This window comes from Crocuta crocuta, unplaced genomic scaffold (genome assembly GCF_008692635.1).
Source record: "Crocuta crocuta isolate KB4526 unplaced genomic scaffold, BGI_CrCroc_1.0 scaffold313, whole genome shotgun sequence".
In the NCBI taxonomy this organism is placed as follows: Eukaryota; Metazoa; Chordata; class Mammalia; order Carnivora; family Hyaenidae; genus Crocuta; species Crocuta crocuta.
The window spans coordinates 454,302-471,150 of NW_027527814.1; the positions used below are offsets into that span (position 1 = coordinate 454,302).

General features: G+C 50.5%; 1 protein-coding gene across 4 annotated transcripts in view; it reads left to right on the top strand.

Moving 5' to 3' along the window:
- CABIN1 (calcineurin binding protein 1) overlaps positions 1–16,849 on the top strand; it is a 152,326-nt gene that overhangs the window by 56,313 nt on the left and 79,164 nt on the right. For all 4 annotated transcript variants that reach the window (XM_077775182.1, XM_077775206.1, XM_077775199.1 and 1 more), the window contains exons 20-25: positions 960–1,121; positions 1,901–2,107; positions 2,329–2,474; positions 5,756–6,017; positions 12,284–12,544; positions 15,873–16,024. In XM_077775182.1, coding sequence (XP_077631308.1) covers positions 960–1,121; positions 1,901–2,107; positions 2,329–2,474; positions 5,756–6,017; positions 12,284–12,544; positions 15,873–16,024 — 1,190 coding nt within the window. The remainder of the gene's footprint in view (positions 1–959; positions 1,122–1,900; positions 2,108–2,328; positions 2,475–5,755; positions 6,018–12,283; positions 12,545–15,872; positions 16,025–16,849) is intronic.

A 16,849-nucleotide genomic window follows, 5' to 3' on the forward strand; every position in this document is an offset into this window, starting at 1 on the left:
TTTGAAATGACATGGTGTATAAAGTGCCCTTCAAGTAACTTCTTCCTTTTATTAGGATATAAGTATTATATGTATGCATGAAGCCTGTGGAAAAAGCCTTGTGCTTATCAACCTGAAACTACACTGTGCTTAGATGGCCACTCAGTGGCAATGTTCACTCTTCTTAGTACAAGTGCTGAAGGTTATAAGTTTTCCCCCAAGTACATTTTTAGCTGCATGCCATGTTTTGACCTCTGGTCACCTGTGGTCTTTGCTACCTTTATATACTGATTTCTCCTTTTACTGACTTATTTTCTGAGGGTATGGTGTGTAATTATATCTTTAGTATTTGTTGAGATGTGCTTTTTGTCTGGTTTTGGCAAAAAAGCTCATGGATGCTTGAAAAGAATGTGTATCTGGTAACAGTTGGGCATAACAATAGCCATCAAAGCTAATCTTCATAGATACGTCACTTGTTGACTGTGTTGTTTACATCCTCTGGAATCCTTATTGATGTTTTGTCTGAGAGAGACTCCCTCAGTCCTAATGGGATTTACTATTTGCATTATAACCACCTGTTTAATTTACTGTCCCTCAATCCGAGCTTCTTAAAAGCAGGAACCATGTCACATTGTGCCTGATATAAGGAGGTGCTCGGTTAATATTTGGGGAGCAAATAAATGGCCAAATACGTGAGTAGAGAACTTACCAAAAGGCATATAATATCTCCTTCTAGCAGCTGATAGATACTGACTGGGTGTGCTGGCAGGAAGGTAGTTTGGTAAGCCAGGTACTCTGGTCACTGTCAGAGCTGGGCCCAGAATGGTTCCTGTTGGGGTAACAGGCCCTTTTGGGAAGCAGGCCCGAGAGACATGGCCTCCTCAGGTTAAGAGTTGATAGAGTGGTGGTCTCCGTGGGGTCCCACTGTGCCCGGGACACTATGGGCCTTCTCCTCAGGCATCTCTTCCTGCCTGCCATAGGTACGAGTCCTCCAGAAGGAGCTTGCAGCATCCACCTCTGAAGACACACACCCCTACAAGGAAGAGCTGGAGACTGCCTTGGAGCAGTGCTTCTACTGCCTGTACAGCTTCCCTAGCAAGAAGAGCAAGGCCAGGTACCTGGAGGAGCACTCGGCCCAGCAGGTGAGGGTGCTGCCCAGGGACCCTGCACCTGCCCCTGCCCTGGGGAGTGGGGCTCAGAGAAGTGGGGGCATAAGCACTCCTGGAGGACATCAGACACACCGCTCTAGCAGTGAGCTGCCCCGAGAGAACAAGAGCATGGTCAGATGTAGTCTGATCATAGGGAAAGTGTTTTCCTCGCAAAAACTAGCTTTGTAAATGTTGACCAATCATTCAAAAGTGCAGCGTGGCAGTTTTCAAAGGATTTCCTTTTCCAGTTTGGATAATACAAATAATTCCTTAGACGTTTTTGTTTGTTTTTGTTGTTTGATTTTCAAGCACTCATGGCTTGTCACTACTGTCATTTATTCTTACCAGTTCCATCCCCTGAATGTAAGCTCCTTGGGAAGGGCCTCCACTGTGGCCCCATGTAGAACGCAGACCCACCCTGGCGCAGGGCAAGCTGTGGGGCGGCTGAAGCTCAAGGAGAGGGTCAGTGGCCTGGCCATAGTGCCCACTCGTGATTGAACCTACCCTCTGGCTCAGCTACGTGGACGCACAGAGTGCAGCCCTCAGTTTCCAACATTTGTCTTGTAAAGGCCGGGCTTATGCCAGTTCATTTTTCTGCTCTTCAGACATTTGGATTTGGGAATTACAGTGGGTATGCAGGTTTTTTTAAGTATACAGGACTTCTTCTAGCCTCTAATATATTATAACCTCATCTGCATTACTTCCATGGAAGAACTTTTCCCTTTCTGCTTTACCCTGACTGCACTATGATCTCCTTTCTGTCTTTTCTCAAGGTGGACCTTATATGGGAGGATGCCCTGTTTATGTTTGAGTATTTTAAGCCCAAGACCCTTCCTGAATTTGACAGCTACAAGACCAGCACTGTGTCTGCTGACTTGGCCAACCTTCTGAAGAGAATCGCCACCATTGTGCCCCGCACAGAAAGGCCGGCCCTGAGCCTGGACAAAGTCTCTGCCTACATTGAGGGGACCTTGGCTGAGGTAGGAACTGAGTGTGGTGGGGCTGTGTCCCATCATTTTTCCCTCCGGCACTGCTGCTCCTGCACATTAGCTTCTTTCCTTGCTATGTACCAGAAGTCAGGGCCATGAGAAACCTAGTATCTGTCCTGTACTAATGTGAATGGTCCTGGGTTTGCAGCATTACTGGTCACATGTGAGACTCTGACCCCATCTCCCCTTATCCTTGCTCCCTCACCTGCCAGGTGCCCTGCCTCCCAGAAGGGGCTGACCCCTCCCCTCCGGTGGTGAATGAGCTCTACTACCTACTGGCTGATTACCATTTCAAAAACAAGGAGCAGTCTAAGGCCATCAAGTTCTACATGCATGACATCTGCATCTGCCCCAACAGGTCAGTGACCTGGGCACAGGGCCAAGCAGGGAGGGCTGGGGTGACCCCAGTTCAGCAAACTCTTTACTGGGCCAGTTTGGGGTTTCCCTGCCATAGCAAAGAGACCAGGGGAAAAGGAATGAGAAAGTATGGTTAGCACTCTGCAGCTACTAAGAAAGGCAAGAGGCAGGTTCTTCATAAAAAGAAGAGCTGTGGAAAAGGCTTCCTTCCAGAAGATGCCTGGGATGAGCACTGGCATCAGAGAAGGTCTGAGGTGTCCATCTGGATCTAGGCCAGGAGGCAAGAAGGTGCCATCTGGCTCCATCCTGCTGGTTGTGTGCTACCTCCTTTCCTGGCTGCTGGTCCTGGGAAGTGGGCTGATGTGTATTGTGTGTCTTTGGTTAATGGTTCTTTCCTTATTTTGGGGTCAGGGGAAGGTAATAGACATACTCAAGCCAGGAGTTCTCTTTCCTTGCTCTGATGCAGTACAGTGTTGGCAGTAGCACTTGTCGTGACGGTAAAAGTAGGAGAGCCTTTTGTACATGAGGCTTGTACTTTCTTCCCACTGAGCCCTGGTGGCTTTTTCTTAAACTGTAATGGTTGGCATTTTTATCCTGAAAGGACTCTGCTAAGCTTATGAAGTCTGACTCATTTGATTGAGAGGAAACATTTTCTCATGGCCTCCACCCCTAGGAGGTAAGCCTTGTGTCTGAAGGGTCCAGAGTGGTATCTGTAGGTAAAGTACTCAGGGACCAGATCACAGAGGCTGCCCATCCTAAGGGGAAACCACAGAGCTCCATCTTGTCAGGACCCACCTGGCCCAGGGGAGAGGGGCTGGGATCTGAGTAGAGAAGCCAGTTTACACAACTTCTGTAACTTGTGGGAAAGGTTCTCCCAGACCCCCTGTTGCTCATCGTGTTTTCCTCCAGGCAGGGAGCCATGTATCAGTGGCCCTGGATGTTCTCTCTGGGGTCACTGTGGACCAGTTTGGTACAGGAGATCCATGATCAGTCTGGCTGAGTGCTCCCGCTCTAGACAGTGAGGAGTCCCCTCCTTTGCACCGCTGCCTCCGTGTCTGCAAAGTGAGGGTGATAAGATCAAATCTGTCCATGGGGAGGTGGGAGCCTACGTGACACCTCCCACCCAGCAGCACTTTGGGTTACGAGGTGAGGTTCATGACAGGTCCTTTGGGCCTCCTTCCCACTTGTACATGCACCAGTTCAGAGAGTCGATCTGTCAGGCTTGGCCTGCTGAGAGCCCTGCCATAGAGGTGGGGTGCCCTGTGAGGACTGGCCCCAGGGCCAGGAGGAACTTGGTGGCCTAATCCTGACCCTCCTTCATTCTGGCCCTCACAAGCAGATGTCAGGGAAGACTTGGGCTCAGTCCCATCTTCTGTGCTAGCTAAGATGGAAGTTTGGATACTGGCCTTTTCTTTAAACCTTCAGAGCCTGCTAGGTACAGGTAAAGCCCATGACAGACAGCTGGGTGTTGGTGAAGTGTTCTGGCAACAGTGTTGGTGGTCCCTGTGGGAAAACAGAGTCTGTGAGAATGCTAGCAACAGCTTTTCTCAACCTCTGTTCACCATTCCATCTGCTCATGCTCAGCTGGGATTGGGCCACCTTGGCCAGGCATTTCATAAGTGGCATTTGCTGGGGCAAGATGGGAATCGGTCCCAATACAGCTCATCCCTCTGCCAAAGAAACAACTCTGAGCCCAGTGCTGGGAGCAGGCCTGCCCTGCATGAGTATGAGCCCAGAGCACGGGCTCTGGACGCCCCTTCCTCCTGAGTTCATGGCATTGCTGGCATTGCTTGGGCTCACCAGTGTCCCTGTGGGTCAGCACTCCCCCAGTGTGGGTTGTTCACTGCTCTGTGAGAATCAATAACCCATGTCAGAACTTGGCTTTTGGTGACACACAAAGGAGCATTTTGAGTTTTTGTGATGATGTGTCTGTGTTCTTGGTTGCTTCTATTTGTGGCGATAGTGATTTCCATTTTGATACTCATGCGGCTATATGGACACACACCATGAGGCAAGGGCTAAGGGGATTGCCAAAGGCATCCTGGGAGGAATTAAGAGGGGAAACCTTTAATGTGGAAGGAGCTGACCCTGGAAGAAAGTCCCTGACAGCGTTCCCACCATTTGGAGGGGAGCTTGACTCCCACCCCTATGCTTCCACCCCCAGGGTGACCTGAGCAGAGCCCCGGATCCTAGGCCCTGAGGAGGAAAGGGTACACTCAGGGTCTCCACACAGGGGCCGAAACCTTCATTTTTGCTATTCCCTGTCACCACTTAAGGCTTCAGACCTCACTGCTCCTTTGCTCATACTTTCTCATCTTTGGGCGCCTGGAGTACAACTGAAGCACGTGTGAGCTTCACAAGTCTGTTCAGCCCTTACCACACCTGGAGGACTGTCAAAGATAGTCCAGGAAGCTAGTTGGTCGGTTTTAAAGTTACGGTAGCAGAGGGTCAAGAATGTGACCTTGTGGTCATGTTGAGGGTAGCATTTATCATGTGATTGCTGTCTATTCTGTTGTCTGTACTTGCACTCAGGAAATTCCACTCTCCCAAGTGCCCAGAAATCGTCTTGGCCTCATCATCATCACAGAGAACCTTCTGCATTTCTCCCACCACTTTCTTTCAGGCAATCTCAAAGCAGTAGAGTCTCAGCCATCCTGTGGTCCCCTTGCTCTCTGTATTGCTTCTGGGAACTGTGCTGGGCAGGGCAGGATCTGATCAAGGTCCCAGAGGAGAGCCATGTAGAAACTACATGGCAGTGTTTTCAGGGTCTTGGCTGCCCCATGCTTTTGGTCAGTGAATGTGTTGATGGCAGGTGCTACCAGTGCAGGGTTAGGTGAGGTGGCAGCTGGGTGGGAGCCTCCCTGTCACATTGGATGGGCCATGCCTTGTAAAGTACTCCTTTTCCTTTCCATCAGAGACATTCTTTGGGTAACCCCTCCAAGTAGGAAACCAAAGGGGAGCAGAGTCCAAGAGCTCACCATGCTGGTGAGCATAGCTTGGGCTCAAGTCTCTGGGGTTCTCTTAGAGCACTTAATGAGTACCTGCAAGATGCTAAATGACCTAAAATACATGTTTTGTGACATCTCAGTAGCTCGGCTCTCTTGACATGGATTTTCTCAGCCATATTTCATAGCTCAGAAACATGGAGTCCATGAGTGGTGGAGCTGAGCTCTGTGCCATGGCCGGGGATCACTCCTCTGGGGAGTGCCTTGCCCAGGCTACCATGTCTGTAGTGCTGTAAGGGCAGTGGTGTGTTTACTGGCACTTCTGTCATGACTGCAGGTTTGATTCCTGGGCGGGCATGGCCCTGGCCCGGGCCAGTCGCATTCAAGACAAGCTGAATTCCAATGAGCTGAAGAGCGATGGGCCCATCTGGAAGCATGCCACGCCTGTCCTGAACTGCTTCAGGCGGGCCCTAGAGATCGACAGCTCCAACCTGTCCCTGTGGATCGAGTATGGCACCATGTCCTATGCCTTGCACTCCTTCGCCTCACGCCAGCTGAAGCAGTGGAGAGCTGAGCTGCCCCCTGAGCTCGTGCAGCAGGTAAGGGGGTTCTGTGGGGAGCTGTCGTCCGACCCAGGTGCCCTCAGGTGGCAAAGTCCTGTCCTGTCTGGTTTTTGCTCTTGTCCTCACAACCATGCTGAGAGCTCACGGATGATTCTTCTTGTGAGACTGAAGCCATACAGTGGTCAGTGACAGCTTAGTTCCTGGTCGTTAGATGCACAGTCTGGTATTGGTGAATTCAGGAACAGAGTCTTATGATCTGGCTGGTCAGCCATCAGTTTTCCAGCAGTTGGGAGGAAGAGAAGGGGTGTTGGCCACCAGAAGTAGCTGTCTCTTTCCTGTTCCCTTCATGTTTTATTTTACTTTATTTTATTTCTTAAGCAGGCTTCATGCCCAGTGTAGAGCCCTATGTGGGGCTTGAACTCACAGCCCTGAGATCAAGACCTGAGCTGAGATCGAGAGCCAGTCCTTAACTGACTGAGCCACCCAGACGCCCCTTCCCTGTTCCCTTCTGGGGAACTTCTTGAGTCCTTGTGAAATCTCTGACACAGTGTTGGAAATTTTGAAGTCCATCTTGGTAGGGAGCTCCCCTAGAGTAGATAGCTGGGTGTCTGGCCTGTGGGCTGTGTTGAGCAGGGCACCCTTGGCTCCTTCAGTTGGAAGTGAAGGAGCCGCATGGCATTTTTAAGTATGGTGTGGCAGTAAGATGACACAATCTAGAAGGGTTCCCTAGGAGAGCAGAGTGCCGAAGGGGCCTGTTTCTTATAGTGATCAAATGTGGTCAAAACCCAAATGAGATGATGGCCTTCTTCATACTCCCCTTGGGTTGTTGAGGGAACCCAATGAGAGAAGACTGGTCAGTGAAGCTCTCAGCTATAGCTGTGCCACCACTGTCCCCTGATAGCCCCTATGTCCTTGAGAGTAGGCTTCTGTTGTTATACCCAGCCCCCTATCCTGACACCTGCCACCCTTCAGAGGCAGGTCACAGGCTCCCAGAATCCTTGGCTTCATGGTGATCCTGGCCTTCTGGCATTGCGCTAAGTAGGGGAAGTCCTAGTCCTGTGCTGCAAAGAGGTAACAACTCTTTGTTGCTTTTACTGATATTTTACGACAGTGAGGTGTCCTTGGTGTTAAAAATTCAATTGGTATGGAAAAGCATAAATGAGGGGCTCCTGGGTGGCTTAGTTGGTTAAATGTCCAACTTCATCTCAGGTCATGATCTCACAGTTTGTGAGATCAAACTCCGTACTGGGCTGTCTGCTGTCAGCACAGAACCTACTTTGGATCCTCTGTCCCCCTCTTTCTCTGCCACTCCTCTGCTTATTCTCTCCTCCCCCCCGCATAAAAAAAAAAAACAAAAAAACATAAATGAGAATGTAATAATAACATAACTGTCACCCTTCCGTGGGCGACATTCCTACCCAGCAGCACAGATAAGAGGGGAAGGGGCTGCTGTTTGAGGGCAGTCAGCACTAGCAAAGGGTCACAGTGGGAATCCACTCACAGTGGGGCTCAGTTACTCTAGTGACAGTGTAATTGGGACTTTATCTTAGTAATTACATAATAATGAAAATAACTCCTAAATTTTATATTACTAGGGCTTTGGTGATCACAAAAATGTGTTAATTCTTCAAATGAAACATTAGAATGATTGAGTCTAATTGGTTTGGGGGGAGCTTAATTTTCAAATAATTTATGATAGCATGCTATGACGCCCCTTCACCTTGGCAGCATAAATTTCGACAGCTACTTTTGCAAAATTATTCGAGAGCTATTTCCTTCTCCCATGATTCTCTGAGGCCTTTGTGCCTTTGAAGTGTATGTTGCGGTCTCTTCCCTGACCAGCAGTCCTCCCTTTGGGTGGTTGTCAACCATGTTAATTGTGCCTGGTGTTCATGTGCAAAGGCTTTGCCCACGTTACTTTCATCAGCTTCATAAAATCCCACATCTTTTGCAAAATTTGCAGTTTTAACTTTGCAATAGATGTGCATTATACTGTCAGACTCGATGTGAAAGTCAGCAAGAGACAGACTACAAAATGAAATGAGCTGGGTGGGAAAGGACCTCAGTGAAAATGCTGGGTGGATGTGCTATAAGAGCACAGGCTTCATGTGAACGTTCCCCTGCTGTGATGACTGTTGTTGTCGCCCTGTCGACAGCTGGGGTTGGGGCTCAGATTTCCCACAGAGAGTCCTCCCGGACATCAGGGACATTAGTGTGCTCTGCAATACGCTTTGGGAAGAAAGCCTTAAAAGGCTATGCTTCTGTTTCCACACATTTTGCAATCTCTGCATGACACCACGCTTGACGAGGGCAAGCTGGAGACACCACCTGGGGCTATTATTTACGAATGCCAGTGACCTCACTTTCTTCCCGTGAGTCTGGGTATCACTGCCCCCTGAGCTCAGGACGGTTGTCTCAGGGTTCCAGACCCTGGGCACCTTGGCCCTAAGGTTTTTCCCTCTCTTTTTCTGCCCAAGTGCATGAACCCTATAGGTCAGCGAGGGCAGTGGCTCCCACACCTGACTGGACATTAGAACCTCTTTTGGGAGATACGAGGGGGTGGGGAGCTTATTAAAAGGCTGCATCAGGGACTCACAGTCAAAAGCTGCACTTTAACAAAGTCCCTGGGTGGTTTACATGCAGCATCCAGGGGACAGTCCTGGCACCAGTGGCTGAGGACACAGGTGGAGGGAAGGGCAGAGTGGCCACGGGGGACCCTGCTAACCAGCTGACCAGAGACAGGTGTCAAGTTCTGTGACTGGGCCAAACCCTGGAAGAAAATGGGCAAGAGAAGAGCAGCATGATCGTTGTTTAACCTTTATAGAAACTACTTTTCAATTATACAAAGAAACACCTTCTTTAAAATAATTGCAACAGTAAGGACAAAGCTAAAACCTTTTTGCTGTACTACGTCCCTCCACCTCCCNCTTGTATCTTTGCAGACTTAAAAAAAAATACAGTTTCTTGTGTATCCATGTACTCCTAGAAAGAATGCCATGATTTATCTGTTCTTTTCTTCTAGCCTAAATGTTGTCATGTTGTGTATGGCATTGAACTTCCTTTTCACTCAGCACCTTGTTGAGCTCTACCCCTGCCATGCTGCCCTGTTACATGGTAACCACCCTGCACAGGGACCCCTCGCTCCCTTCTGTTATTAGTGCAGTGGCCCCAGGGCTGAGCAGGCTGGGAAGTGGGTTCTGGCAGCATCAGGAGCACTGACTCTTATCCTCCACCAGGACTCAGTGGCGTGGGTAGAGCACAGACCTTGGGATTCTTTCTCTAATCCTCCACCAGTGATACCCAGTGGGATTTAGCAGAATAGAGGTTTTCCAGGAAGTAAATATGAGAAGTCAGAGTTCCTTTTCTGCCATTGGCACTTGAGGGTTTCCTTTGTAGACCTCCCCTAAAGGAGGGAACTTGTGACTTCCCCAGGAAGGGGCAGGGAAGACAGAGAGTGAGCAACAGACAGGAGACTGAGGTTGACTCCCTGCACACCTCTTCCCCTTGCCTGTTCTTTCTCTTGCATAGCTCATGGCCTCTGTGGCTGAACTCCATTTGGAGTCAATGGAAGCCACTGGCCCAGGTAGCTCAGGGTCTGAAACAGGGCTCCCAGGCCTTCTTCCCAGAATGTAAGGTGGTGGCAGGAGAGAGATGGAAATCAACCAGGCATGCAGGTGTCCCAGCAGGCAGGGAGGAAGGAGGTTTTGCATTGTTGCTCAGGATGAACATTGCCTCGCAGTGCTGCCCTACGGCCTCCTTGTTGTTTTCCATCTCTGGCAAGGCAGTTTCCTACTATGAAGTATGTCATGGGGACATAGCCCATGGTTGCTAGAGCTATGTTTGGGTTTATTGTGTCTGATCAGATGAGCTGTAGGGCACATGTTACTAGCTATTTAAGCTGCTGTGTACTTCAGCTTCTGCCTACAAACTTGCCAAAGGTGTCTGTTTTAGAAAAACCAATGGTTTCCCTTGTTGTCCATCCTCAGGCAGCAGGAGGGGCTTTGGAGCCAGAGCCTTCTAACTGTGTGTCCTGAGGTAGGAACTTGATGTCTCTGCTGTGGTTTTGGTTGTAAGTGGGCTGTGCATTCCTTGTGTATGGCGGTATTGTACGAATTGACATCTCCTTAGTCCCTCTTATGAGCTGGCTCTGGGCCAGGGACCCTGGCCACAGAGTGAATGAGGTGGCACAGCAGAGAGTGTACATCTTGCTCTTGGATGGAGAGGAGGTGTGAAGGTGTCTGGCAGAGCTCTGGAACATGGTGGGCCCTCAGTGGCCATCCCTCCTGTTGTGTCTGAAGTGTTCTGACTGGCACACCTACCAAGGACAGGAACTCTGGCAGCATGTGCTTTATGTGGGGCAGGGAGGGTCTTGGCCTTTAGGTGCTAAGTGCCAGTCCAAATGGAGCTCTTCACAGTTGCCTTTCCTTTCTCAGTAGCTGGCTGTATGACCCTTAGTGGCAGAGCTGGGTGGGCAGAGGGCTAGTGACTTGGTTAAGGCCACATAGCTACAGAGCAGTCAGAACAAGACTCCATTGAAGTGTTTGCCTTATACTTAGATCTGCTACAAAATCTCATTGTGGAGGGTATGATGGAGCCTCTTGGCTTGTGCTGTGTTCTGGTCCTACACTGTGTTTCTTTCTATTGTATCTCACTCATTGATGGTCTCTTTTCTTTTTCCTTGTATTTATTTTTATTTTAGAGAGAGAGTGCTAGCAGGGGAGAGGGGCAGAGGAAAAAACAGAGAATCTTAAGCAGACTCCATGCTCAGTGTGGAGCCTAATGCGGGGCTCAATCTCATGACCCTGAGATCACAGCCTGAGCCGAAATCAGGAGTCAGATGCTCAGAACTGACTGAGCCACTCAGTTGCCCCGCCATTGATGGTCTCATGATTCTTAGGTGGTAATTTCCTTTTTTTTTTTTTAAGTTTATTTATTTATTTTGAGAGAGACAGAGCAAGCAAGGGAAGGACAGAGATAGAGGTGGAGAAAGAGAATCCCAAGCAGGCTCTACACTGTTAGCACAAAGCCTGATATGAGGCTCAGACTCACAAACCATGAGATTATGACCTGAGACAAAACCAAAAGTTGGACGCTTAAACTGAGCTATGCAGGCATCCCTAGGTGATAAATTTTCTTTCCCAAGAAGTGTTTGGCAGGGCACTTGGATAGCACCAGGCTGCTATGTGTTGTACCAGGGCTTTTGCTACAGTGGGGCATGGATACTGTTCTCACAGGCTGCAGGCAGCACCCTTGGTAGAGCTCGGTGCCTGCAACCTCTCCCCTCCTCTGGCCCCTGAGATGAGTCTAGAAGCAGTCACAGCCGTCCTGCCTCTGAGCTAGGGCCATAGAGATGTGGGCCTACAGAGCTGCGGTGCTGGGAACAGCTGACCCTGGGACCCCACACAGTCAGAGTTCGATCCAGCTCCTAGCCCAGGGGCTCTGGGATGGAGGCGTGCATGTACCTGCTGGCTGACCTCCCATGTCGATAACACCTAGGTGCTGGCCGATAGCCCTTATACAGGGACTGGAAAAAGTTGGAAGGCATCTTAGAGGTTCATCTTCTCTCCTAGCTGTTTCTACCTTTCAGTGTGTGAGAGGGTGGCTGCAGGCACGGTTCCAAGGCAGTGGGTCTTGGGTGGGGCTCAAGAATCTGCCCTTTTGTAAGGTTCTTCTGGAAGGGTGCAGAGAACAGGGTGGGAAGTCCCATCCCGTGGCGCCCCAGGGGTGCACATCCTCTCCAGTGCTGTGTTGCTGGGTGTTGGTGGTGCACCCCCTGTCTAGCTCTGCTTGCCGCCCTTAGTGTGCAGGCGAGAGAAGTGCTCACTGCGTGTAGGTGTTGGGGCTCATCAGAACACTGGCACTGGCTCTTGGCATTCTCAGCTGCTCTCCTGGCAGCCCCGGCCTCATGCTGTCTCCCCTTCCCAGGCACAGGGCCTCACTGCAGCTACAGTGAGGTTTGTAGTTGGGACCTTTAGAAGGGGGACAGTAGGTACTTCATAAACTCCTAAACTGTGTCCTGGGGGAGGGGGTGGCAATAAAAGAAAGGACACTGGAGTTGAGATGAGGCAACCTAGTTTCAGTCCAGCTCTGTGCCTTACTTGATGTGTACTTTGGTGGGGGCAGTCTCTAGGCCTCTCCACACTCTGTCCTCAGCAACGTAATGGCGATAACACTTCTGTGTCTTAGGGTCGTTGGGAGGATGATAAATTTGCAAGGAAGGCAGTGGGGCTTCCTATGGGACTTATCCTGTGCAGTTTCAGACCATGGGCTAAGCCCAGCCCAGTCTTGTGGTCTTGTTCCAGATGGAGGGCCGGCGCGACAGCATGCTGGAGACAGCCAGGCACTGTTTCACGTCGGCGGCCCGCTGCGAGGGCGATGGTGACGAGGAAGAGTGGCTCATCCACTACATGCTGGGCAAGGTCGCTGAGAAGCAGCAGCAGCCTCCTGCGGTGTACCTGCTGCACTACAGACAGGCCGGCCACTACCTGCACGAAGAGGCCGCCCGCTACCCCAAGAAGATCCACTACCACAACCCACCTGAGTTGGCCATGGAGGCCCTGGAGGTGACACTGTGCTGGCCTAGGGCAGGGAAGCAGGGCGGGACTGGGCCAGTCTCTCTCTCTCTCCCTGGGGATGGGGCTTGAGGTCCCAGTGACTCTCATGCAGTCCATTGGAAACTCCACTGTGTTCAGCAGCTTTGTGTGCAATTAAATTAAATTAAAGCAGCCTTTCCTCTCCCTTTTCAGGGGTGCTTACTATCGTTTCTGGGAGGGGACCATTTTATTTGTATCTCTCAGAAGAAAATCATCTTTCCTCCTTTGCACATGCAGGTTCTAAAAACCTGACTCGATGATGACATCAGTGCAGCACAGCATCTCCCCATGTCCAGGGCATCTACACTGCAGGGTGGCAGGAGGAGACCAGGTGCCCTTGTCCCTGGCAAGGCCACAGGGTGTGCCTAGAGCACCCAGCTTGGCAGGACAAGGCCGTGGGAGTAGCCTGTTTTCTTGACCCCAGATTTGGGTCTAGCGCTCCTCCTCAAGAGAAGAGCAGTTGTTTAATTTGGTTTTATGATTTCTGGGACACTTAACACCTCACTCTCCCTGATGCTCAGGGCAGTCCTGTGAGGCAGGCTGGGAGGAAGCAGCCAGCACGTTTTGTAGAGAGGAAATGCAGGTGAGGATTCAGATGTGCTAGGCCTGGCCCAGGACTCGCTGCTTCCTGAGCACTTTAGCTTTGCCCTTTCTGAGGCTGGGTGCCCAGCGCCTGCCAGTCCCGTGTGCCCAGAAAGCTTCTTGGAGTTTAGGATAGAATCTGCTTGCTATTATGCCTTGTCTGCCTTTATGTATATTTTTTTCTAATTATAAAATTAACACTTATTCATAGTTAAAATATATATAAGAATCAAACGTTCAGAAGTATTTAAAATAAAAATTTTTTAACGTTTATTTTTTGAGAGAGTGAGTGCGAGCTGGGGAGATAATGAGAGAGGGAGACAGAAAATCCAAAACAGGCTCCACAACTGCAGTACAAAGCCCAACATGGGGCTCAAACCCACAAACCATGATCATGAGATCATGACCTGAACTGAAGTCAGATACTCAACCGTCTGAGCCCCCCGGGTGCCTATCAAACATTCAGAAGTGTTTAAAATAAGAAGCTAAAGTCCCTAATGATCTTATCCTCCTAACCCAGTGATCCCTGTTAACAGTTTGGGCATGTATTTATCTTTCTAGATTTTCCCCTTATTAACATATAGATACATAGTAACATTTTCATTCCATTTTACAACTGGCATTTTTTAAAAAAGTTTACTTATCTTGAGAGAGAGAGAGAGAAAGCGCGTGCAAGAGATTGAGATAGAGAGGGGAGGGGCAGAGAGAGAGAGGGAGAGAGAATCCCAAGCAGGCTCCACACTGTCAGTGTAGAGCCCAGCACAGGGTGCACTGCTCTTCCACTTCTTTCTCGACAGGGTGCAGGCAGGGCCTGGCCTTGCATGCATATCGGGGAGCACTTACAGGGGTATTTTCAAGGGTCATTTAATGGTGCGTCCATATTGTCTTGTGTCCCTGAAAGGTTATACTGATCAATTAGCATGTCTGTTTTCCCTCAGCCATGTTAGTATTCTCTTTCCAATATTTGGTTGTGTGAGCAAGCAAAAAAGTCTCATTTATAAAAATTTGCCTTTGAAAAATGATTCCTGCTGAGTGGTTGACAGCAGCTTTTCAGGGGCTGTATTCATGGGGTTCATGGTAAAGTGTGGTAGTTCACTTTTGTACTGAGCACATCTTCAGCTTCCTGGTTGCTGTCATTCTCAGCCCCAAGCCCTACGTCCTTCCCACCACCGTTCTTTCGTGCTTTACACTCGGGCTGAGAAGGCTGAGGCCCAGAGGCCTAGTGTGACCCGCCCTAAATCAGTCAGCAGCAGTTGGGGCCAGATCCCTGCACCCAGGCCTGTCTTGCAGCACTTCTGGCCAGCACCAAACCCGTGTGGGAGTTAGCCCAGCCCTCAGGAAAATGGCAACTCTATTTTTCCTCCATGGAGTTTCTTTGACTTTTGGCTTCTGCTGCTGCCTGACAGAACCAACGAACAGGCAGGATGGTGTGCCCCTCGGGTCCAGGGACTTCCAGGTGAGGAATTGAGGCCTAGTGCACCATGAGAATGCTGAACTCAGGAGAATGGACACTCAGCTGCAACATGTGGATATTTTACTTTAAAAATGACATTTCTCTTAAGATGTTAACCCTGCCTTGGTGAAAACTCACCTCTGCTGTTGAACCCGGATTCAAAATACTTAACCTGCCACTTGGTCAAACTTTGCCAATTGAATACTTGGTGCTCCTCCGGCAGGGCCACCTGGGCATGTGTAGGTGCCCCAGAGGTTTTCTGCACCTGAAAACGGAGTTGCTGGGGCTGATTACTTGGGGCCACAGGAGGGCTAGCAGTGGAGGGGTTCTGAGTGTGGGCCCCTCTGTCCAGGATGCCCCCTTGAGAATGCTGCCTGGGCCATGCCCCCTGGCAATCTCACCCGCATGATGCTTGGCAGCGTCCAAGGTCCATGGTCTCGAGAGTCACCTCTGGGCAAGGCTGGTCCATCAGGGCCTGCAGCCAGAGGGGTTCCCAGCCCTCGTAACACCCTTTGTGCCACCTGTGGGAGTCTGTGCCACAGGCAGGAGCCCACACTGCACCCACCGGTGGATGCGAAAGTCAGACCAGGTGTCCTATAGAGGTGCTTGTGCACGATGTGGCATTTACTTGGGAGCAGTAGAGGGCAGGGCAGACCCAGAGACGTGGCCCTGGGCTTTCCTGGCTGTGGGGATTTGGGCATCTTCCCTCAGACATGGAGGATTATGGTGACGACTTAAGGAAATGAAGAAAAGCACAGGTCCTGAATGATGCAGCGTGCCTCCTACCCCTCGCCCCTCACCTACTGGGCAAGCTCCTCCAGCCTACAGCAGCTGGCTTTCCCAGGGGCAGGCACACAGAAATCCGCAGTTCTGCACCTCAGGGAGTCTGCAGTGCGGTGGGAGACAGGCATGGAGGCTCACCTTGTATGGATGCCAGGAGAGAGCCACACGGTGGCAGGGGCTGTGGTGGGAGGAGGTGCCCAGTAAGCGGAGCTGAGGGTGGTCACTCTCATTATCTTACCACCACTTGTCTGCGTCACTGGCTAAACATTTAGGCTAGAATGCTGAGAGTTTGTGTCCATTTTAATTGTCAGAGCTTGCTTTGAATGAGTTATAGCTTGGCTGGTTTAAAAGTGAATGAAAAAAGGCAGTATGTGGTGGCCTGTCTCTGTGGTCAGGGGCCCAAAGTGGCTGACAAGCCTGGGGAATGGACTAGCTTGTGCAACTGGGAAGGCTGCTCACACCCAAGTGTGATTCTCCTAGGTGTACTTCCGGCTCCACGCTTCCATCTTGAAGCTCCTGGGGAAGCCCGACTCTGGGGTCAGTGCAGAGGTCCTGGTCAACTTCATGAAGGAGGCTGCAGAAGGACCCTTTGCTAGGGGCGAGGAGAAGAACACGCCCAAAGCGTCAGAGAAGTGAGTAGCACCTCCTCACCCAGCAGCTCACCCCATTGTACCCTGATGGCTCATTTACAGCAAGGTGGCACTCAGGGGGTTGCTGCTCAGTAAACTGGAGCTCACTGAGTCTCTGGAACTCATCTGGAGACTCCTGGTTGCTGGACTATGGTATTTCTGTTGAATCTGAGAAGGAGAGGCTGAGTGTGCAATCCCCGGTCACCTCACACTGGGGCCATGCCTGGTGCCACCCCATCCTCAGGGGCAGGCCCTAACGAGAAGCCAGCTCCTTCCTCATCCCCACTGGGGCACACCTCTGTCCTGTGCAGAACACTCTAGGAAAGCAGTTTTCATGTTGCAGACTCTTATTCCTGGCTACTTTTCCAAGAGTGGGGGCCTTGTGAGGGCCTGTCTGCTGCCTATTCTCCTAAGAAACAGGGAAGGGCATCAGAGACACAGTTCCTATGGTACCAAAGAACATGAGGATGCCAGGGCCCTGGTGTGGTCCCCTCACTGGGCAGAGAGAACCCTTGGGCTTTCCCTTGATTGCGACCCAGAGTTCTTTTACCCCAGTATCCACATCTCGGAGCTTCAGCTCAGCTTGCCCCATCTCTGTGCCCCTGCCTGCCTGGCTGGGCACGGTGCAGGGCTCAGCCAAGTGCCCGAGAGAACTGTGCCCAGGCTCTCATCTTGTGGCCCATTGTCTTATGGGAGAGATGGGTGTGCGTGTGGTAGGTCACCCAGGAAGATACAGTGTGCCCTAGAAATTACAGACGTGCATTTTCTAGTCACAATGATGTTCTCTTTTATTGATCATAATTTTTTTGAATTATTATATTATACAAA